The following is a 24,246-nucleotide window of genomic DNA, read 5'->3' as shown; positions in this document are numbered from 1 at the left end:
ATTCGCCCTTCCCTTGAGTCCCACAGTGCAGAGTCAGGGCTACTGCTCCCTGATGTCGCCCTGTGTGTGTTCACTGGGGAGGTGCAGGTGTGACTGCGCCAGAGCAGTACGCGGTTGCCTTCATCATGGTTTGAAGAGGACAAGGGGGTGGGTTAGAGGCTTGATGGAAGGCCAGTGCATCTTTAAACACATCCTAAAGTTTGCCATCCAGACTTGGGGGCAAATTGGGTGGAGGCTGATCTGAAAGCACTGATGTTTTTACATACGTAGTTACCTTCTGCTCTACACTCAGGATGTACCTGCCTCTTTTGACTCTTCCCATCTTATGCATGGGCATCATCTGGGCTGTGTGCTTTATCCCCCTGGATTCTGCTGGGTGCCATTAATTCTTGCTCTGTGTGAGTCCAGCAGATCCAGCACCGATGGCTGGCCCTGGGCACCAGCATGGCTGATTTCTGGTCCTGGATCCTCTTTGAAGGCTCCTCCCAGGCACCCCAGGCATGTCTGTTTGTGTCTTTCCAGCTCTTTTTGTAAAGGTCTCAAGGGCAAGAACGGGGACTTTGGCTGCGAAGCCTCAAGATAGCGGCCTATTCACTTGTCCTGTCCAGGAGGACCTGGCCACGGAAGGTACCACAGAGTCTCATTTCAATCTCTGCCCTGCATGTGGCCCTGTCGGGCTCCCTGGATGCCTGAAATGCCCGTGACGTGTTGATATGCTAGTGCTTCTCTCCCAGATCCTCCGCCTCATTTGGCTGCCCCGTTAGGGAAATCCTGTCATGATGCTGTTGTGTTGGGGGGGGGGGGGTCTTCCCTATCTCCCCTTGTGCAAGGGCCAGCCACAGTGACCCTTGTCCCATGTCCGAGGACTTGTCCCATGGGCTGGTCTCTGCGGGTTTTGTCACTTTCCCCATCACTGCCCCCAAAAAACTGCCACAGGAGACCAGAACATTAAAGCCAGTGATTTCTGTTTGGAAATAGGGTCGTCCTCTGCTGCTGACCCCCATCAAATCCCATCATGCCCACAGCCCTGTGCCCCCGAGTCTTGGCTCCGAAAGAAAGCGAGGAGCCCAGGAAAATGAGGAGCCCACCAGGAGAGAACCCTAGCCCCCAGAGCGAGCTTCCCAGCCCCGAGTCCTCCCGCCGCCTCTTCCGCCGTTTTCGCTACCAGGAGGCGGCGGGCCCCCGGGAGGCCCTGCGCCGCCTCTGGGACCTGTGCCAGGGCTGGCTGAGGCCCGACAGACACACCAAGGAACAGATCCTGGAGCGACTGGTGCTGGAGCAGTTCCTGGCCATACTGCCCCGTGAGATCCAGGGCTGGGTGCGGGCCCAGGAGCCCGAGAGTGGTGATCAGGCTGTGGCGGCCGTGGAGGCGCTGGAGCGGGAACCTGGGCGGCCCTGGCAGTGGGTGAGCAGGGGAACACAGCGGGGCTGGGCAGCACTGGTGGGGAGGGTGCCTCGTGGCCCCTGGCTGCGGAGAAGTTCTGTGTAGAGCCCCACGCTTCAGCAAGGCTCATACTGGAGTTTGGTTTCCCAAGAAAGCAGGTTCCATTCCTTGAAGGTCCTGCTTTGGGGCATGGTTCTGTCCTATGCGGGGCCCTGGCGGAGCCTATGGCGGTCACTGTGCAGATGGTCAGCAGGACCTCTCCACCTCGCCCTGAGCACCCTCTCTGGGATTGCAGCTCAAGCACTGTGAAGACCCCGTGGTGATTGATGATGGCGAAGGCCCTCCAGACCGAGAGCCGGAGCGGCTGCCGGCAGAAGCCCAGAGCGACCTTGCAAAGAGCCAGGACAGCCAGCCCACGGCCGTAGCACAGGGCCCTGGGCTCCCGAGCAGAACCCCGGGCCAGCCCGGTGGGGATCCAGGTACTCAGTGGGGTTACCCCTCCCTGTGCCTCTGGCTCTGGGCTTGGGTTTTTCTTGCTCATCCCCTGAAGAGCCGTGAACTGTTTCCATGGTCTGGGTCCTTCTATAGAGCAATTCAGTCAGGATCTCCTGAGGATGTGTGCCCCCTTCACTGTGGTAAATCCACACAGAGTGACCAGGGCTGTGGGTGGGTGTCTGAGGCCGCACCATCTCCTCTTCTTGAGGGTGCATCTCCAGGCTCGGTCGGTTTGGGGAGACGCCTGTGTGGGTGGCTGAGCACAGCCACATCTTGTGTTTCCGAACCTCCTTCCCCAGCGAAGAAATAGCTGCTCTCCAGATTTGTTAGGAAGCTGCAAGGAAATCTACAAGTGCTTCAGAGGGAACAGGGTGGGTTTTTCAGGCCTGAATGTCGCCTGGACCTATTTGGCTATCTGTACAAAGAGTGCCAGTGGTGGCTTGAGGCAGGTGGCTTTGACTCCTCTAGCTATGACCAAGAGCACTCTCCAAGTCCTGGTTTCCTGGCCCACCCTTTGGGGATAATCATCATCCATATGGGTCTTTTGAGAATTAAAGGACTTTACCCACAGAATGCTGAGAGGGGAGACCCTGAGCCCCTCTTGACTTTTGGTCACGGTAACCACCATGGGAAGTTGTGGTTGAGAGGAGTGACCCCTGTGGGGTGCAGGTTGGCGTGGGCAGACTCCCCACGTTGTACTGTAGTTACATATGCCATAGGAAGCCGGGAGTGCACTCCTGTGACTCACAGAAGTGATCCTTTATAAGCTTTTCAGTAAAAAAAAAAAAAAAAAATATTAAGTTTCTTTTTGGGTGGAATTAATCTGACTTTAGTACAGATGTCCAGGCACGCTGGCCTTGTGTTAGTTTGCTAGGGATTGCTTGGCAAAGCATTGTACTGGGCAGGCCCAACAATGCAGGTTTACATCCTCAGAGTTCTGCGGGATAGATGTTCTAAACCAAGGTGCAGGCAGGCTCGCTTTCCCGTGAGGCTCCTTCCTTGGCTTGTTGATCACCGTGGTCTCCCTGCATCTCCACACGGTTGTCCTAATCTCTATTTATAAGGACACGAGTCGTTGGAGCAGGGCCCACCCTTGTGACCTCACGTTAACTCATTACCTCTTGAGAGACCTCTCTAAATGCAGTCATATTCTGAGGTACTAGGGATGGGACACAACTCAGCCCAGAACTCATTCTCCCAGATAAACCTTGTGTGTGTACACAGCCTGGGTCGTGCCCTGGGAGGGTCTTCAGGAGGGCGAATAGGAGATCCAGGCGCTGCACCAGCCCAGGCAGGTGAGCCGGGTGCTGCAAGGGGCTTTGGGTCAGATAGGTCAGCTCCAGTATTTCCCCGGGCAACAGTAAATGGATAGAGTAGGCATGATGCGAGTTAGTTATCAGGAAGACCTTAAAATTCATCATTGACTTGTGGGGATGAGCCTCCAGTAGCAGCTATATAGTTCCTATGTTGTTGTTTTTTTTTGTTTTTTTTTTCTAAGTTTATTTATTTATTTAGAGAGTGAGAATGGGATAGCATGAGCAGGGGAGGGGCAGAGAGAGGGTGAGAGAGAGAATGCCAGATAGCCTCAGCACAGTTAGCACGGAGCTTGACTCAGAGCTTAAACTCCCAACCGTGAGCTCATGACCTGAGCAGAAATCCAGAGTTTGACACTTGACCACCTGAGCCACCCAGGCACCCCAGTGTAGTTGCTAATCTTGAAGGTCTTCCTCAAAAGCTAGATTTTGTTTGGAGACAGCTCTGCAGAGGGATGTGTGTAGTGTCCCTGCACTCATTTCTTCTGGGGACATGTAAGGCAGGGCTGTAGTCCCTCCCTCAGAAGGCAGCAGGTAAGAGAGCATATTAAATCACCCCCTACTCGAATCCTGAGCTTCCACAGCTGGGGCAGCCAGACGTCACCACAGGCTAAACTGGCTCCCCTCCCGGTGTCTCGCCTGTGCCATGACGAAAGCTTCGTGTCCCAGGTCCGAAAGGTGAGGGACACTGGCTTCCAATGTTAGCTTTGGCAGTGATTTAACACATGACCTAGGGTCAGCCTCTGGGATTTCCTCTCAACCAGGAGATGGTAGTACAGCTTTCCAAGTCTCACTCTGTAAAAGGAGCATATTGTTTTTTTAAAGTTTACTTATTTTTCGGAGAGAGAGAGAATCTCAAACAGGCTCCACACCATCAGTGCGGAGCCCGATGTGAGGCTCAAACTCATAAACTGCGAGATCGTGACCCGAGCCAAAATCGAGAGTTGGAGACTTAATCGACTAAGCCACCCAGACGCCCCAAAAGGAGCGCATTCTAAAACACAGCTCGGGTTCACACAGCAACTCCCTGCCAGGTACATGGCTCCCCCCCTGCTAGCAGAAGCCTGAGGCAGGCGATGAGTCCCAGCCAGAGGAGGGACGTCATAGGAGAATACAGCAGAGGTCCCAGCAGCTCAAGTTGAGGGCAGGTGAGATGACTCTAATCACACACTCTGCACTTTCATGTGACAGTAGCTCTTCCAAGAGTACCTCACAGCTGCTTCCTCATGCAGCTTTGCAATTTATGAACTTAAAAATCTATAGATGATAGCGGAGTCTACAATCATGTTCATTACTAGCAGCTCTTACTGGCACCACAGCCCCGTAGAGCTTTAACCTTTATTTTCCCCCATATCGCGGTTGAAGCTGAGATCCCTGCACCCGTGGAAAGTTGCAGAGCTACCTGATGGCAGCATACAGTTATCCTGATGAGCTGAGTAAATACACAGATTTGCTAAACTACTGTATTGTCCACCTGAAACTAATATAACGCTGTATGTGTACTATACTGGAATTAAAATTTAAAAAAATAAAATAATAGTGGCACCTGGGTAGCTCAGTCAGCTGAGCATCTGACTCTTGATTTCAGTTCAGGTCATGATCGCAGGGTCATGGGTTTGAGCCCCATGTTGGACTCTACACTGAGCGTGGAGCCTCCTTGGGATTTTCTCTGTCTCCTCTGCCCCTCCCTGTTCATACTCTTTCTCTTAAAAAAAAATTAAAAAACGGGCACCTGGGTGGCTCAGTCAGTTAGGCGTCTGACTCCGACTCAGGTCATGATCTCATGGTTTGTGACTTCAAGCCCTGCATTGGGCTCTGTGCTGACTGCTCAGAACCTGGAGCCTGGTTTGGATTTTGTGTCTCCCCCTCTCTCTGCCCCTCCCCCGCTCATTCTCTCTCTCTCTCTCTCTCTCTCTCTCTCTTTCTCTCTCTCTCTCCCTCTCCCCCTCTCCCTCTCCCTCTCTCTGCCAAAAACAAACATTAAAAAATTGTTTAAAAATTGGGGGCACTTGGGTGGCTCAGTTGGTCAGGCGTCCAACTTTGGCTCAGGTCATGATCTCATGGTTTGTGGGTTTGAGCCCCGCATTGGGCTCTGTGCTGACAGCTCAGAGCCTAGAGCCTGCTTCAGATTCTATATCTCCCTCTCTCTGTCCCTCTCCTGCTGACACTGTGCAACTCTCAAAAATAAATAAGCATTAAAAAAATTTTATTAAAAAACATCACATATACACAAAAAAGCTCCCTAGTGACCTAGCGCACATGACCCAGGCATTCCCCGCTGAAGCCTTCTCATTGGTCACATAAATTCTTGTGGTTCACAAGTGCTTTACCCCTTTGACGTCTTGCAGCCCTCCTCTTGCAGATGAGAAGAGACCTGAGATTTATGAATCCACGTTTCTTCTCTTTCAGTTCTGCAAGAGCCTGCCCTTCTTCAGGAGGCAAGTCTGAGGGACACACAGCAGGTAACCGCCCTGCAGCTGCCCCCGGTGAGTGATGTGTGGACAGCCCTTGAAGAACCCCATCTCTGCCTGCCAGCTGTGATGGTGGGAGACAGATGTCCTCCCCCTGTGTGTTAGGGTTTCCCCCTTGTGAAAAAAGGGAGACCTCTCTTTTCATACTTCACAGGGTACTGTCTTACGCAGTGATAACCACAGTGATTGTATTTAGGAAATGAGGAAAAACAGATTATGTCAGTGCTGTACGCAAGCGGGCATGTTGTTGGGGAGTTTCCTGGGCGTTTTTCCCTGTTGTGATTCTGCACAAGGCCATGCAAGGCTTCCCTTGTTGGGCGTCCCTGTGGAATGGAAAGCTGGTCCGATAGGGGGTCTCACGCACTTCCTTCCAGCCTCATTGCCTCTGGCCACGGTTTCTCATCACACCCCCTTTGTTTCTCTCTAATGATGTCTGCTGGCTGGCACGCGACTTGGGTATTACAGCCTGGTCTGGTTGTACGAGAAAGTGCATGACAAGAAGGTGTGGACCTTGTCTGGTTATTGTTCCTTACAGATGGAGGGCCATCTGAAGGCTGGTAGACACACAGTAATCACGTCCCAAGGTTGCTCTCAGCAATCCTAAGCACAATGCATCCCGCATAACCTGAAGCCTGGGTACGTGGTACCCGGCACATGGGGTGGGGCACCTCCTTTCCCCAAGAGCTGCGTTCGTGGGCTCTGTTCACATGTGTCAGCATCTCCCATGTAGTGTGGTGGCTGCTGAGCACAAGTGTGAGCCCAAGGAGGGAAAACTCAGGTTTCTTATTAAAGATTGAGACTTTTGGCCAGTATGACACACAGAGATGCTGTGATCTTAGTATCTAATGAGCCTTGGTATTCGTCTTTGAATTTCTCTGCGTTCCTGTAAAGGCCCCAGTAAACAGGAGACAGATTTTGGTAAGTCAGTGCTGTTTCATCACTCTGCTGAAGATCGTTTCTGCTCAGTGGAGTGAAAGTCTTCATCACGAAGGTTTTTGTTTCTCAGTCTTTCTAACATTTTTTTTAAGTTTATTTATTTTGAGAGAGAGAGAGAGTGAAGGAGGGAGTGGCAGAGTGAGAGAAAGAGAATCCCAAGTAGGCTCTGTGCTGTCAGCACAGAGCCCAACATGTGGCTTGAACTCACAATCTGAGATCATGACCTGAGTGGAAATTAAGAATCAGACACTTAACCGACTGAGCCCCCCCCAGGCGCCCCTTAGTTTCAATTGTAGTAAAATACATGTTACATAAAATTTACCATCTTAACTGTTTTTATGTACTGTAGTGTTTTTAAGTGTTTAGTAATACACATATTCACACTGTCATGCAGCCCATCTCCAAAACTTTCTCATCTTTCCAAACTGAAACTCCTCACTGGTTCCAGGAATAGCTCGCCGTGTCCCCAGAGAGATGACCGTTCTATTTTATGAACTCAGCTACCCTAACTAGCTTGCATAAGAATTACACCTTTGTGACTGGCTTGTTTCACGTAGTATAGGGACTTCAGGGTCCGTCCATACCGTATCCTGTGACAGGACTTCCTTTCTGAGGCTGGATAATATCCCATAGTGTGTGTATAATGCATGTTGTTTATTCATTTTTGGTGGACCCTTGGTTTGTGTCCAGCTGTCGTGAATAATGCTGCTGTGAACGTGGGTACATGTAATGTTTATCTTTTTTCTTTGAGTAACTACCTTCGCATGCAGTTGTGAGAAATATCAGAGATCCCTTGTACTCTTTACACTAAATGGTAACGTCTTGTGAAAACACAGCCCGAGGCTACAGCCAGCGCACTGGTGTTGATACACACACGATACAGAACATTTGTGTCACCACGACCATCCCTCCTGTTGCTTTTTATAGTGAAATCCATGGCTCCTTCACGCCGTCCTCTCGTTGGCCACTCTAACCACAGATGTTGTCAACTTCACGGACGTTGTATAGACAGACCCCTGCCTTTGGGGGTTGACTGTTCAGTCGGCACGGTCTGAGGAGCTGTTTATTTCTGAGTGGAATTCCATGGTCCAGATACACCACATTTTTTTGCCCATGCACCTGTTGAACAACCTCTGGGTTGTTTTCTAGTTTGGGCCATTCTGCCTAATGCTGTTGTAAATATTTATAAGGTTTTTATGTGAGCGTCACTTTGTGTCTCTGGGGTAAATGCCCAGGTATATAGTCCCTGGGTTGTGTGCTAAGTGCAAATTTAGTTTTGTCTTCTGGAGGGACTCTACGCCATCCCATTCCCATGAGCAGTGTGTGAGTAATCTACATTCTCACTGCCACCATTTACTGTTTGCACTGGTTTTTTTTGTTTTTTTTTTTTAAGCTGTTCTGATGGGTGTGCTGTGATGTCTCATTATGGTTTACATTTTCATTCCATGAGGGCTAATAATGTCGGGCATCTTTTCCTGTGCGGATCTGACCTGTGAATATCCTGTCATCTTCTATGGAATATTTCATCACGACTTTTGCTCATGTTCTAGTGGGACCATTTGCATTTTTCTCTTACTTTGAGAGTTCCTTATATGTCCCAGATATTTGACCTTCGTTGGATATGTGTTTTATAAATGTTTCCTCTCATTCTGGAGCTTGACTTTCCTTCCCTTTGACAGGGTCTTCCCACCCCCTCCCCCCTGCCCCCAACCAAGGTTTCATCCATTTTCTTTTACTGTATTTAATTTTTATTTTATTTTTTTTTATTAAAGTATAGTTGAAGCACAAAAGTTTTTAGTGTTCGTTTACTCCAAATTGTGAGTTTTTCCTTTTAAGGATCGTGCTTTTGGTGTAAAGTCTAAGAACTCTTTGCCTGGTCTTCAATCTCAAAAACTTCATCCTATATTTTTGCCTAAAAGTTATATAGTTAAACATTTTCCATTTTAAGTCTATGATTGGTTTAATCCATGATCTGTGATCCAGTTGGATTTGAGTCCATGATCTGTAGCTTATTTATTTATGTATGTATGTATGTATGTATGTAAGTTTCTTTATTTTGAGAGAGAGAGAGAGAGAGAGAGAGAGAAAGCAGGGGAGGGGCAGAGAGAGAGAGGAAGAGAGAATCCCAAGCAGTTTCCACACTGTGGAGCCCAATGTGGTGCTCCATCCCACAAACCCACGAGATCATGACCTGAGCTGGACACTCAATCGCCTGAGCCATCCAGGCGCCCCCGTGATCTCTAACTTATAAATGAGGTGTGACACATTAGTTGTGGCTTATTTGTTTGTGCCAGTGGATGTCTGGTTCCAGCCCCATCTGTTGGAAAGGTTTTCGGGGCTCCTGGGTAGCTCAGTGGGTTTAGGGTCTCACTCTTGACTCTGGCTCAGGTCATGATCTCACAATTCGTGAGATCGAGCCCTCCATCAGGTCTGTGCTGTCAGCATGGAGCCTGCTTGGAATTCTGTCTCTCCCTCTCTCTCTCTGCCCTCCTCTGTGCTCTCTCAAAATAAAGAAGTAAACATTTAAAAAAAAAAAAAAAAAGGAAGATTTTCTTCCCTCCATTGAATTGCTTTTGCTCCTTCGTCAAACATCACTCGAGGGGCGCCTGGGTGGCTCAGTTGGTTGAGCGTCCGACTTTTGATTGTGGCTCAGGTCATGATCCCAGGGCCTGAGATCTATCCCCACATCCATGCTGGGTGTGGAGCCTGCTTAAGATTCTCTGTCTCTCTTTCCGCCCCAGCCCTTTCGTGCACACACTCACGCTTTCTCTCTCTGTAAAAAAAGCAAAAACTCTGTTGAGCATATTTCTATAGGTCTGTTCCTGGGTTCTTTACTCTGTTTCATCGACCTAGGTCTGTCTCTACTAATACTGCACAGCTTTGATTACTGCGGCTATTTTCTAAGTCTTGGAAGTGGCGGCCTTGATTCCTCCCATTGTATTGTTTTCAGAAATTACTTCAGCTGTTTTAGTCCCTTTGCCTTTCTTTGTAAATTTTAGAATAATCTTGTCCATGTCTACAAAGAGTCTTACAGAGATTTCGATAGGAATTTTGTTTAGCCTGTATATCCGTTTGGGGAGCATTGACATTTTCACCCATCTGAGTCATTCTGTCTGTGAATGTGGGATGCCTCTCCATTTACTTATTTCTTTCTCTCTTTTTTTTTTAAGATTTTTTTATTTTTATTTTTTTTGAGTAATCTCTGTAGCCAGTGTGGGACTAGAACTCACGACCTCGAGATCAAGAGGTGCACACTTCCCCAACTGAGCCAGTGGGCACCCCTCCATTTACTTACTTCTTCTTTGATTTCTTTCATTAGCACTGTGTACTCCTTAGCTTGTAAGTAGCTGTACACGTTTTGTTAAATTCATACCTAAGTACTTCATTTTTTGAGCAATTATAAATGATACTATTTTTTTTTTTTTTTTTTTTTAATTTTGATTTCTAGTATAAGACATGCAGTGGAAGGGAGCCTGGGTGGCTCAGACAGTTAAGTGTCTTGATTTTGGGTCAGGTCATGATCACAGGGTAATGAGTTCAAGCCCTGTATCAGGCTCGGCACTGACATTGTGGAGCCTGCTTGGGATTCTCTCTCCCTCTCTCTGCCACTCTCCCCTGCTCATGCGCACAGGCTTTCTCTGTCCCAAAATAAATAAATAAACTTAACAACAACAACAAAAAGAAATGCAGTTGGTTTTTTTGTATGTTGATTTTGTATTCTGTGACCTTGCTGGATTGACACATTGTTTAAGGAGGGATTTTTGTTGGTTTGTTTTTAAATAGAGTCCTCTAGATTTTCTATGTAAACCATCATGCTATCTGCAAATAAAAACTGTTTTATTTCTTTCCAATTATATGCCTTTATATCCTTTTCTTGCTTCATTCAGCTGGTGAGGACTCTTATCATGTTGTTGAAAAGCACTGATGAGAGCAGATGTCCTTGTTCCCAATCTTAGAGAGAAAGCATTCAGTCTTTCACCATTTGGTATGTTAGCTGTAGGATTTTTGTAAATTCTCTTTATCCACTTGAGAAACCTCCTCAATTCCTGTTTCTCTGGAGTTTTTATCATGGGTGGTTATTGAATTTTGTCCAATGTTACGTGTTTTTGTTTCCATTGATCACATGAATTTTCTTGCGACTCTTAATATTGTGGATTATGTTTATTGATTTTTGAATATTGAACCGGCCTTGCCTCCCTGGAATAAACGTCTTCTTGCCATGGAATAAACGCCTTCTTCTGTTGATATATTACTGGATTTTATTTGCACTTACAGTTGAACATTGAACACATGAATTTGAACTGTTTGTCCACTTATACAAAGATTTCCTTTTGACAAATGCAGTACTTTAATGTATTTTCCTTGCGATTTTCTTAATAATGATCTCTTTTGTCACTTTATTGTAAGAATGCAGTGTATAATACATATAACATACAAAATATGGGTTAACTGTTTATATCATCGGTAAGTTTTCCTTATGGTAAAGAGCAGGTGATTAGTAAAGTTTTGGGGAAGTCAAAAGGTATACATGGATTTTCTGTTGTAGTGGGGGAGGGTCGGTGCCCCTAATCCCTGACTTGTTCAAGGGTCACCTGCATTTTAAGAATTTCTGTACCTATACTCATGGGTGAGTATGGTGAATCAGAAAGTGTCCCCTTTTATTTTCTAAAAGAGATTGTTTAGAATTGGTTTTATTTATTTGTTTGTTATTTTTTAAATGTTATTTTAGAGAGAGAGAAAGAGAGTGTACATGAGGTGGTGAGGGACAGAGAGAGAGAATCCCAATCTGGGGGTCCATGCTCAGTGCAGAGCCCGACCTGGTGCTCAATCTCACGACCCTGGGGTTGTGACCTGACCTGAAAACCAAGAGCCAGAAACTCAACCCTGGGCCACCCAGGCACCCCTAGACTTGGTTTTGATTCTTCAACATTTGGTAGAATACGATAGTGGAACCATATGAATGGGAGATTTTGTCGGGGTGGGGGGGAAGTGGTATTTTAATTATAGAGCCAACTTCCTTAATGGTTACAGAGCTGTTCATGTGATCTGATAGTGGTTGAGTTTTGGTAGTACGCGCTTCTCAAGCAGTTGGCTCATTTCATTGAAATTGTCAAATGTATTGCATGTAGACTTTCTTGTGGTGTTCCTTTATCGTTTTGGTATGGGCATGGTCTGTGATATTCCGGTTTCATTTCTGATACTGGAAATTTGTGTTTTCTCTCTCTCTCTTTTTTTTTCTGTTTAAGTCTTGTTAGAGGTTTTCACTTTCACTGACCTTTTCAAAGAACTAGTTCATTGTTTCATTGGTTTTTCTTTGTTATTTTCCTGTTTTCAGTTTCATTGATTTCTGCTCTCATCTTGACTCTTTTCTTCTTCCTACATGCTTTGGGTTTATTTTACTGTTTGCCTTCTAGGTTCCTGAGGTGGGAGCTTCAATTATTGATTTGAGACTTTCCCTCAAATGTAAGCATTTTTTTTTAATTTACATCCAAGTTAGCATACAGTACAATAATGATTTCAGGAGTCAAATCCAATGATTCATCCCCTGTGTATAACACCCAGTGCTCATCCCAGCAAGTGTCTTCCTTAATGCCCCTTGCCCATTTAGCCCATCTCCCCTCCCACAACCCCTCCAGTAACCCTGTTTGTTCTCCATATTTAAGAGTCTCTTATGTTGTGTCCCCCTCCCTGTTTTTATATTATTTTTGCTTCCCTTCCCTTATGTTCATCTGTTTTGTATCTTAAAGTCCTCATATGAGTGAAGTCATATGATATTTGTCTTTCTCTGACTAATTCACTTAGCATAATACCCTCTAGTTCCATCCATGTCGTTGCAAATGCCAAGATTTCATTCTTTTTAATTGCCAAGTAATACTCCATTGTGTGTGTGTGTGCATGTGTGTATACATACCATGTCTTCTTTATCCATTCATCCATCAATGGACATTTGGGCTCTTTCCATGCTTTGCCTTTGTTAATAAATGTAAGCATTTTTTAATATAAGCATTTTAGTGCTGTAGATATCCCTCTGAGAACCACTTTGGCCGTATCCTACAAGTTACAGTATGATGTGGTTTTACCTTCATTTATTTCAGTGTATTTTTTAATTTCTCTTGAGCCTTCTTTGACCCAAGGATTATTTTAAAATGTGGTATTTCATTTCCAAAGGCTTGAAGGTTTTCCCTTTATTTTCTTTTATAGATTTCTGGTTTGGTTCCATTATGATCCAAGAATATACTCTGTATTTCTTTCAAATTTGTTGGGAGTTTCTCCTCTCCCTCCAGGATTTTGATGACCCAGTGTATGGTCTGTCTTGGTATAGTCCTGTGCACACGTAAAAACAGGATATATATTCTGCTGGTGTTGGGTGAAGTGTTTTATAGAAGTTGATCAGAACCTCTTGTTTCGTGGTGCTATCAAGTTACTTCTTATTTTCTGTCAGTTGAGAGCAGGATATGGAAGTCAATAGTAATTGATTTGTCTGTTTTCCTTTGAGTTCTGTCAGTTTTTGCCTTGTATATTTTTCAGCTTTGTTGTTTGGTACATACACATTTAGGATTGCTATGCCTTCACGGACTACCCTTTTATTATATAACATCTCTAGTAATTTTCTTTGCTGTATCTCATTTGGTATTAATATACCTACTCTTGTTCCTTTTGATTAATGGTTATGTAATATATACTTTCCATCTTTTTACTTCCAACCTGCCAAATCATCATGTTTGAGGTGAGTTTCTTTTAGATAGCATATAGTTAGGGGCACCTGGGTGGCTCAGTCGGTTAAGCGTCTGACTCTTGGTTTCAGCTCATGGTCACGATAGCATGGTTCGTGAGACTGAGCCCCACGTGGGGCTCTGCGCTCACTTGAGAGCCTGCTTTGGGTCTTCTGTCTCCCCCTTTCTGGGCCTCTCCCACTTGTGCGCTCGCTCTCTCTCTCTCTCTCTCTCCCCCTCAAAAATAAATAAACATAAAAAAATTTAGATAGCCTATATTTGGGTCAGGTTTTTTGTTTTTTATTAATTTTAAATATATATTTTAAATTTTTTAAAAATTTACTTTATTATTTATTTGGGGAGATAAAGCACTGGTGGGGGAGGGGCAGAGTGGGAAGGAGAGAGCGAATCCCAAGCAGGCTCCATGCTGTCAGCACAGAGCCCAACTCAGGGTTCCATCTCACAAATCATGACCTGAGCCAATACCAAGAGTTAGATGCTTAACGTTTAACTGAGTGAGCCACCCAGGTGCCCCAGATCAGGTTTTTTAATCCCCTCTGCCAATCGCTGTGTTTTAAGTGATGAATTTAGGGGCACCTGACTGGCTCAGTTGTTAGAGCATCAGTTCTTGATCTCAGGGTCTTGAGTTCCAACCCCATGTGTGGTATAGAGTTTACTTTAAAAAAAAAAAAAAAGGTCTTATTCAGACCATTTATATTTTTTAAATTTTTTTTTTTAATTTACATCCAAATTAGCATATGGTGCAACAATGATTTCAGGAGTAGATTCCTTAATGCCCCTTACCCATTTAGCCCATCCCCCCTCCCCCAACCCCTCCAGTAACCCTCTATTTGTTCTCCATATTTATGAGTCTCTTATGTTTTGTCCCCCTCCCTGTTTTTATATTATTTTTGCTTCCCTTCCTTTATGTTCATCTGTTTTGTCTCTTAAAGTCCTCATATGAGTGAAGTCATATGATATTTGTCTTTCTCTGACTAATTTCACTTAGCATAATGCTCTCCAGTTCCATCCACGTAGTTACAAATGACAAGATTTCATTCTTTTTGATTTCCGAGTAATACTCCATTGTGTGTGTGTGTGTGTGTGTGTGTGTGTGTGTGTGTGTGTGTGTGTATCTTTATCATCTTCTTTATCCATTCATCCATCGATGGACATTTGGGCTCTTTCCATACTTTGGCTATTGTTGATAGTGCTGCTATAAACATGGGGGTGTACATGTCCCTTAGAAACAACACACCTGTATCCCGTGGATAAATGCCTAGTAGTGCAATTGCTGGGTCGTAGGGTAGTTCTATTTTTATTTTTGGGGGGGAACCTCTATACTGTTTTCCAGAGTGGCTGCACCAGTTTGCATTCCCATAGACCATTTATATTTTAATGTAATTATTGACATGCCTTTTTTCCCATTTGTTCTGTTTTTCATTTCTCTTTTTTTTTTTTTTCTTGCCTTGCTCTGGGTTACCTGAACATTCTGTAGCTTTCCATCTTGACTTACCTAGTGTGTTGTCAAGTATATGTCTTTATATTGTTAAAATATTCAGTGACACTTGTTACAGATGATAAGGCAGACTTTATTCAGGACCACATAGGGAACATGACAGGAATCGTGCAGTGGAGGAGAGAGCTGGGGCTCACCTCCAAATACAGCAATGGCAAGTGGGAGTTTACAGCCGGGGAGCATGGGGTAGGGAGGTCTGTGGACAGAACATTACTAGGAGGAAACATCAGGGATAAGATGGGGTTCCAGCTAAACTGACCTAACAGGATTCTCACCAAAGGCAGGCCACAGAGATCAGACTTCACCTAGGGATGATGGACAATAAGGAACCTAATCAGGTATCAAGGGTTGGGGTTCTGGTTAAACTGACTTATCAGCGTTCTTACTAAACATGCGTTTTGTTTTATATTCTACAATTTTAAAAAGCTTTTAAAGGAGTTTTTATTTTTTTTAATATGTATTTATTTTGAGAGAGAGAGCATGCGTGTGCGTGAGCTCAGGAGGGACAGAGAGGGAGGGAGACAGAGACTCCCAAGCAGGATCCATGCCACCAGTGCAGAGCCCAACATGGGGCTCGAACCCACGAACCATGACCTGCGCTGAAATTGAAGAGTCGGACACTCAACCGACTGAACCACCCAGGTGTCCAAAAATGTGTGTTTTATAAGGAGGTGCCTTATAGGAGGGCCACAGATGGCCCCAGAAGATTCGGGAGCCTGACTAAAGTTTGGTCAATCAAAGAATCTGTCATGCAGCTTTTCTAGTGATTGCTGTGGGTATTAAATTATGTATGTATGTATGTATCTATCTATCTATATATATACATATATATGTATATATCTGTGTGCATATAGATGTATACAGATGTATATGTATTGATTTTATTGATTCAAACCAGAAATCAATATATCCATATCCAGATATACCTCTATATTATACATATAGATATATAGAGAGATATTTATCTTATCACAGCCCTTAACATCCCTTCATCCCCCCCCCCTTTTGTATTAAAAGTGATTAGGGGTTGCCTGGGTGGCTCAGTTGATTGGGTGTCTTGAGTCTTGATTTTGGCTCAGGTCATGATCTCAGAGTCATGGGGTTGAGTCCCATGTCGGGCTCTGTGCTGAGTGAGCATAGAGCCTGCTTGAGATTCTCCCCCATTTGTGCTCTCTCTCCAAAATAAAAAAATAAAGTTTCTTTAAAAGGTGATTTAACTAGTTCCTGTAGACACTTTTTTTTTTTTTTTTTTTTGGACAGAAAGAGAAAGAGTGTGCACACGAGCAGGGGAGGAGCAGAGAGAGAGACACACACACAGAATCTGAAGCAGGTTCCAGGCTCTGAGCTATCACTATAGAGCCTGACGTGGGGCTTGAACTCATGAACCGTAAGATCATGACCTGAACCAAAGTCAGGTGCTCAACTGACTGAGCCCCCAAGTGCGCCTCCCAAGATACATTTAGAACTACATCAGACTGTCAGTTATTGAGAAAACTTAAATGGAGAAGGAAAGCCTAGTGCATCTCCTATTTTTGCTTACCATTTTCTTCCTTTTGGTTCCTTCTCTGGCTTCCTTTCCACTTAGATAATTTCCTTCAGCCTTTCCTACAGGGCGAGTCTGCTGGTCAAGATGGACTTGGTTGTGATCCATCTGAGAATGCCTGGATCCCTCCATTCCTGCAGGTGTTTTCTCCCGACATGGGCCCCACACTGCCCCGATTCCTGTCAGTACTTGAAGCATATGGCCCCCCTCTGCCTGCCCTCCGTGGTTTCTCATCAGAGACGGGGATTTTCTTCCCTCATGTGGGGAAGCTGTCATTTTCCTCTAGCCACTTTTCAGATTCTGTTTTTGGAAGTTTAATTAGGATGTGTTTTGGTGTGGATTTCCTTGGATTACCTGTTTGGGGTTGGCTCTGCTTCCTGAATGAGCTGGTCTAACGTCTTTTTCCAGAGAAGGGAATTATTGAGGCCTGGTTTCTTGGAGGCGTTTTTCGGCCCTACGCTGTGTGCCCATCTGGGACATGTTCTTGCAGTCCCACAGGCACCGGAGACTGTTAGAGCATCTCCGCCACAGTTGGCTTTTCCTGTCTTCACAGGTTGACAGACTGTCCTGTGCCCTTCATTCTGCTGTTGAGCTCATCCCTGAGCTCTCAGGTTCTCGGTTCTTGTATTTCCATTTACTTGCTCTTTATATCTTCCGTTTTCACTCACTTTGAGATCGTTCTGGTTCTTGGTGTTGCCAGTGATTTTCTTGCTTTCTTTCTTCCTTTCTTTCTTCTTTTCTTTCTTTTTTAATGTTTATTTAGTTTTGAGACTGAGAGAGAGAGAGAGAGCGAGCATGGGGACGGGGGAAGGGGCAGAGAGAGAGAGAGGCAGACAAAGAATCCGCAGCAGGCTCCAGGCTCTGAGCTGACAGAGGACTCGAACTCAGGAGCCTTGAGATCATGACCTGAGCTAAAGTCAGATGCTTAACCAACTGAGCCACCCAGGTGCCCTTGACTTTCTATGTTACGTTATGACACTCTGGGTCCCCTTGAAACCTGTTCAGGTGGGTTTTCACTCTGACCCCTGCTTAAGCAGAAGACCCCTCAGGGTGGGCTGTCCTGTCCTGTTCCTGCCAGGGAGGGGGGCTCCTGACTGGAGCAGAGCTCCAACTGACCACGTGGTCTCCCTAGATGACCACAGGTGTGGGGGCGGGCGGGGAGGGGTGAACTGTTCCAGCCAGCAGGACAGGAGCCCTGGCTTCTGCTCAGCCCTCTCGGAGGCCACTACACCCAGCAGTGGGGTGTCAGGATGCCTGGCATCAGCCTCATGAGGGTGTTTGTTCTCTGCCACAGGAGCAGGCTGGGGGCTGTGGTGTTTTCTGCGGTGCTGGGTAGAGGAGAACAGTGATGCCGGCTGGCTCAGCTGCTCCTTTCCTGGTCTTGTGGCTGAGACCACAAGCTTTGTTCGGGTTTGTTTTTCTCTGCACCTGGGGTGGGGAGAGGGGGGGTGTCTCTGGCTTGCCAGCTTCTCTGCGTTCACTTCAAGTTGGGATGCATGAGACATAAAGAATGAGAGAGCTCGTCACCTTGAGATTCCTCAGGGTCCACGCCAGCCTTCTTCCTCTCCCCATTCAGACTCCCATGTGTGTTTTATGCATCAGGGGGCTGGGATTTTAGCTATTCTTAGAGGCAGGAATCAGGGAAAAGTAGCTCTGTTTTTAAATTGACATATTTATGTACTCCATCCACTCTCCTTATAAAAATTGGCAGGACTGGACATCTAAGTGGGTCGGTTGGTTAAACGTCCCTCGCAATTTTGGCTCAGGTCATGACCTCATAGTTCATGGGTTCAAGCCCCACATTATACTCCGTGTTGACAGTGTACAGCCTGCTTGAGTTTTTCTCTCCCCTCCCAAAAATAAACACTAAAAAAAAAAAAAAAAAAAAAAAAAAGGAGAAGAAGAAGAATGAGCAAGATTTAGCACAGGAGTGTGTTACATGTTCCCAGTTCCTGTGAAGATCTTCAAATGTTTTGTTGAACTTGCGCCCAGAGTTACCTGTGCCAGTTTTTTCTCCCTTGCAGGGATTATGCTGTACATCCTTGCTTCTCCCTGACATGTGAGCATTTCCCCATATGAGACAGAAGTCCCCGGGGGTCCCAGGGTGGCTGTGTCAGACTGTGTCAGACTCTGTCAGCAAGTAGAGCATCACAGATCCACCACCTGGCCCTGGCACTGGGGTTTGCTTCCATGATGCTAACTTTGTCCACTGTGATTAGTTCCTATTTCCACTTGGGGTCTGTTCCCAGACACCCATCCAAGGCTAAAGTGAGCAGTTTCTACATCTCCTCCACTTTTGTCTTCAGAATCTGCAGAACCAGAACCACACTGCCATCTGAGAGCTCTGATTTCTTTTTTTTCTTTCAATTTTTTTTAATGTGTATTTATTTTTGAGAGAGAGAGACAGAGTGTGACTGGGGGAGGGGCAGAGAGAGAGGGAGACACAGAACCGAAGCAGGCTCCAGGCTCTGAGCTGTCAGCACAGAGCCCAATGCGGGGTTCTAACTCATAAACCGTGAGATCATGACCTGAGCCAAAGTCGGATGCTTAACCGACTGAGCCACCCAGGTGCCCCTGAGAGCTCTGATTTCTCAACTGTTTACCAACAGGGGCAGTTACCACCTTCAAGGAGAAAAAAAACCTTTTTCCTCCACTCTGTTAGGCTCAGTGCCCCCTGTACATTGAATTGACACAATGCAGAGTCACAGGATTAAAAAGATTTATTTCCTGTGCCTGTGGGTTGCCTCACAGAAATGAAATGAAAACCCCAAGAAGGCAGTCAGATCCGCAGGCTGACTGATGCACCATTTTAACCCAAGGCGGTAATTGCAGAGAAGTGACAAGACAGAGGAAAGGGATTGTTAGCTCAGAGCGTTGGTAAATTATGGGAAGGCAAGTATTTGGAGAGTAATGGAAAACAAGGGTTACTTGGTCAAGTGTGTTTTGTTGTCTCTGGTCTGGTAAGAGTCCAGTTCTGTCCTCTCTGGAGATAAAGAGTAATTTTGCCCTTGCGGGTAGGAGACCAGGGTGCTTTTCACAGGGAAGCTTCATGTCCTTCATTTAGGCAGATGGGGGAGAGTAGAGAGCTTTTGTTTTGTAAATGTTTATTTTGAGAGACAGAGAAAAGTATTGTGCAAGTGGGGCAGGGGAAGAGAGAGAGACAGAATTTCAAGCAGGCTCTGCACTGACAGAACACACCCTCCACAGGGCTTGAACCCACGAACCGTGAGATCATGACCTGAACTGAGGTCAAGAGTCACTCAACCAACTGAGCCACCCAGGCGCCCTGAGTAGAGAACTTTCTCTGTGATCCTGTTTCTCAGTTGACTGAAAGTCCTAATGCCAAAGTGGTGTATTTGGGATGGACCTTCTAATCCCCTTTGAAACCAACATCAGATTCTGTCCTGCAAACCCATGGCTTTCTCAGCTCCATCTTCCATCCTGTGGAACTCGTCTTGGGAGGACAGGCTTCCATCATACCGACCTCTTCTGGGAGCAAAGCCACTTACAGCTTGTTCAAATGCCGCCTCTCAGACTCCTCCATAGACCTACTGATGCAGAGTGCATCGTTACTGAGATGCCTAGGTGGTTCGTAGGCATATGTGAGTTTGAGAAGCCTGTTTCAAACTCCTGATTCGACTTCACACATTTTTGAAATACTCTATTAGTTTATTTATTTATTTTTTTAATGTTTTAATGTTTATTTTTGAGGGAGAGACAGAGCATGAGCAGGGGAGGGGCAGAGAGAGAGGGAGACACAGCATCCAAAGCAGGCTCCAGGCTCTGAGCTTACAGCACAGAGCCCGACATGGGGCTTGAACCCACAGACCATGAGATCATGACCTGAGCTGAAGTTGGACACTTAAAAACTGACTGAGTCTCCCACGCACCCCAAGTTTGGATAGTTTTTGACAAGTGTCTGCACTCACATAACTATGACCCCAGTCAACATAGAAAACATCTCCTTTCCATCAAATCCCAGAAGTTCCCCTGTGCCCGTTGCAAGTCCTGCTCTCACACCCAGGCCAGCCATGATCTCCCTTTTGCCACTGTAGATGATTTTCTCTCATTCTAGAATTTTCTGTAAATGGAATCCTACAGCACGTGGTCTTTTGTGCCAGGCTTCTCTTACTCAGCCCAGTGATTTCAGCATCACTCACGTGTCTATCAGTTGTTCCTTTTTTATTGCTGAGTAGTATTCCATTGTACACTGACAGCTGGTTTACCCAGTCACTTGTCAACCCATATTTGGGTCCTTTCCACTTTGGCCATTATGAGTGAGACTTCTAGAACACTTATATGTCTTTTTGTGGATACAGGTTTTTATTTCTCTTGGGCGATTATCCAGAAGTGGAATTGTAGGGTAAGGATGTGATTGATTATATGAGAAATGGCTGTTTTCTGTGGTGGTTTACCACTCAACACTCCTACCTAAATGAATGAGAGTTCCTTTTGCTACACATCTTCACCATTTACTGGTATTGTCATTTTTTTTTTTTTTAAGAAAAAGTGTATATTTTGCCCATTAAAATAGGTGTCTTATTATGGTTTTAATTTTCAATTCCCTGTTGACTAATGAGGTTTTTCATCTTTCCATGTGCTGTGGATCATTTCTTTTAATCTTTCGTGAAGTGCCTAAATATTTTCCCTGCTTACTGGGTTGCTTACTGCAGTTTTTTGTTTTGTTTTAAGTAAGCTCTACACCTAATGTGGGGCTTAAACTCATGGCCCTGAGATTGCATGCATACCAACTGAACCAACCAGGCGCCCTTCCCCCCCCCCCCCCACCATCTTACTGTGTTTCAAGAACTTTGTAAAATAGGAGTGCCTAGGTGGCTCAGTCAGTTGAGCATCTGATTCTTGATTTCGGCTCAGGTCATAATCCCAGGGTCATGGGATTGAGCTCTGTGTCAGGCTCTGTGCTGAGCATAGAACCTGCTTAAGATTCTCTCTCCCTCTGCCCCTCTGTCCCTCTCCCCTGCTCACACTCTCTCTCTCTCTCTCTCAAATAAAAACTAAATTTAGGGCGCCTGGGTGGCCCAGTTGGTTAAGCATCCAACTCTTGATTTCGGTTCAGGTCATGATCTCACGGCTTCATGGGTTTGAGCCCCCCATTAGGCCCTGTGCTGACAGCACAGCGCCTGCTTGGGATTCTTTCGCTCCCTCCCTAGCTGCCCTTCCCCCACTCATACTGTCTCTGTCTCTCAAAATAAATAAATAAACTTAAAAATTTTTTTTTAAATTAAAAAGGACTTGTAAAAAAATATATATATGTGTGTGTGTGTGTGTGTGTGTGTGTATATATATATGCTGGATAAAAGTCCTTTGATGTATTATTGGAAATATTTTCTATCACTCTTCTACAGTTTGCCTTTTCAGTGTTTTGATGTCTTATGAAGATTGGACATCAGAGGTCCCATGTTTTTCTTTTGTAATATATACTTTTTATGTCCTAACGAATCTGTCTACCCCAGAGTCACACAGAATTTTCTTCTGGAAATTTTATAGTTGTGATTTTTTCCATATGGGTCTTTGATTCATTTCAAGATTTTGTTGTTTTTGTTCTTCTGGTTTTGGTTGGGGTTTTTTTTGTTTTGTGTTTTTGTCATGAGGTGTGAGGTTTTTGTGTTTTGTTCTGTTTTTTCAAACAGTTCATTCTATACCACTAATATTACTGATTTTTTTAATGCAACACATTGGATTTTTTTTTAATTTTAAAATTAAAATAATATTTTTCTTTTATAAGAGACACATATGTCTGCAATTTTAAATAAGCTGGTTAAAAAAATTAGGAAAAGGAACCATGAGAAAATAGAAAAACGTGCAAAGAAAACACACGAGGATTTCAAAGAAGACAGATGCAGATTGGCCCATAAACCCATGAGAAAAATGTTCATCGAGAAAAGGGTAGTTCCACTGCTGATTGCTCCTTGCCCACAGTGTCATTAGAACCGTAGACGTGGCCTTGCCAGGTGTTGGCAAAGGTGTGGGTGAACAGTACAGGTGTGTTGCCTGTGGAGTACAGTTGTGGGTACCCCACTGGAAGAACGATGTGGGAATATTTAATATTGGGGAAGAGGTGTGTTCATGTCGACCCTGGAGACACTTGCTCGTGGGCAGGGAGACTGATGAGGGAGTTCATTGGACCGTTGCTCTTAGTGGCAAAGAATTGGGGAAAACCCGAACGTTATTGACAGAACCATACTCTGAAATAAGTCCATGTCCTAGAGCTAGCTACATACTACACGCTCAGGGCAGTCTTCAGCCACTAGGGAAAAGTGTGCAGAATGAAAGAATCCTCGCACAATTCTCCCAAACAGCGTGTTCCATGTTGTTTCACACACATTTTTGCATATATCTCTGAGGATTCCTTAGGAAAATTTCCCAGAAGTAGAATGGGTGTGCTTCTGTTAGCATTCTCCCAAATGTCCAGAAACATGCATTTCTGCTAAGCACGTGTGAGGACCCGTTTTCCTACACCCTCCAGGACCCAGAGGAGCATAACACTTATAATCTTTTTAATCAGATTTAACCTTTGCTTGGGCAAAGAAAAACCAAGAAGTAATTGTAAACCTACGACTGTTAAATTTCACTTATATTCCTGATGATTGACCTTTAAAGAGTTTATGGGGCACCTGCATGGTTCAATCAGTTGAGCATCCGACTCTTGATTTCGGCTCAGGTAATGATCTCATGGTTCATGGGTTCAAGGCCCACATTGGGCTCCATGCTGATGGTGCAGAGCCTGCTTGGGATTCTGTCTCCCTCTCTCTGTGCCCCTTCCCTGCTCATGCTGTCGCTCTCTCAGAAATGTGTTGATAAACATTAAAAAATTAATAATGAAAGAAATACTATGAATTCTCTTTCATGTTTTTAATGTTTTATTTATTTTTGAGAGAGAGTGAGTATGAGCAGGGGAGAGGCAGAGAGAGAGGGAGACACAGAATCTGAAGCAGGCTCTAGGCTCTGAGCTGCCAGCACAGAGCCTGATGCAGGGCTCAAACTCACAAACGGTGAGATCATGACCTAAGCTGAAACCAAGAGTTGGATGCTTAACCGACTGAACCACCCATGTGCCCCCAAAATGAACAATGTTTACATGACATTTATTGTTACCATCCATTTGTCTTGTAACATTCACAGGAAACTTGAAACCCTCACTTCATGCTTCAGCTGGCAGAGATCTTGTAGTTCCATTTTGCAGAGGATATCTTCATTTATTTATTTTTTTAATGTTTATTGTATTTATATTTGAGAGGGAGAGAGAGTGCAAACGGAGGAGGGGCAGAGAGAGAAGGAGACACAGAATCTGAAGCAGGCTCCAGGTTCTGACCTCTCAGCACAGAGCCCAGCATGGTGCTCGAACCCACAAACTGCGAGATCACGACCTGAGCTGCAGTCGGACGCCTAACCGACTAAGCCCCCAGGTGCCCTTCTTTATTGTTATGGTATCCTGGTATTATATGCATATGCTATCACTTTTTAAATTAAAAATTGCCATGGTTCATGACTCAAAGTATAAGAAAAGTCTCCTTGTCAGGACACTTGGCTGGCTCAGTCGGTGGATCATCCAACACTTGATCTCAGCATCCTGAGTTCAAGCCCCACCTTGGGTGTGGAGCCTATGTAATTTAAAAAGACAGTAATAATTTTTTTTTTTAAGAAAGAAAGAAGGCAAAGTCTCCACGTAGCACTAACCATAGGCCCCTCTATAGCAGCAGGCAGCGTTCCAGACTTCTGGACACTTGGCACATGGGGACCATCTAGACCACCTTCCACATGGGTGCTTTTTCCATGGGTGAATCCCTTAGAGGGATTCCTTCTTGGTACAGACAGGCCCTCGTTCCTCCTCACCGGTGTGTGATGTTCCTG

At 45.2% G+C, this 24,246-nt stretch overlaps 1 protein-coding gene across 5 annotated transcripts in view; it reads left to right on the top strand.

Annotated features, from left to right (window-relative positions):
* Positions 1–24,246, top strand: part of ZNF496 (zinc finger protein 496) — a 36,793-nt gene that overhangs the window by 1,387 nt on the left and 11,160 nt on the right. For 2 of the 5 annotated variants that reach the window (XM_053905357.1, XM_053905329.1), the window contains exons 2-5: positions 523–627; positions 979–1,405; positions 1,680–1,863; positions 5,602–5,678. In XM_053905357.1, coding sequence (XP_053761332.1) covers positions 1,016–1,405; positions 1,680–1,863; positions 5,602–5,678 — 651 coding nt within the window. In that variant the 5' untranslated portion in view covers positions 523–627; positions 979–1,015. The remainder of the gene's footprint in view (positions 1–522; positions 628–978; positions 1,406–1,679; positions 1,864–5,601; positions 5,679–24,246) is intronic. The other 3 variants (XM_053905388.1, XM_053905376.1, XM_053905402.1) reach the window with 2 other exon arrangements.

Source organism: Panthera pardus, unplaced genomic scaffold (genome assembly GCF_024362965.1).
Source record: "Panthera pardus isolate Hobbes unplaced genomic scaffold, ASM2436296v1 HiC_scaffold_1, whole genome shotgun sequence".
Classification (NCBI taxonomy): Eukaryota; Metazoa; Chordata; class Mammalia; order Carnivora; family Felidae; genus Panthera; species Panthera pardus.
This window is presented reverse-complemented; position numbering and strand designations above follow the sequence as displayed.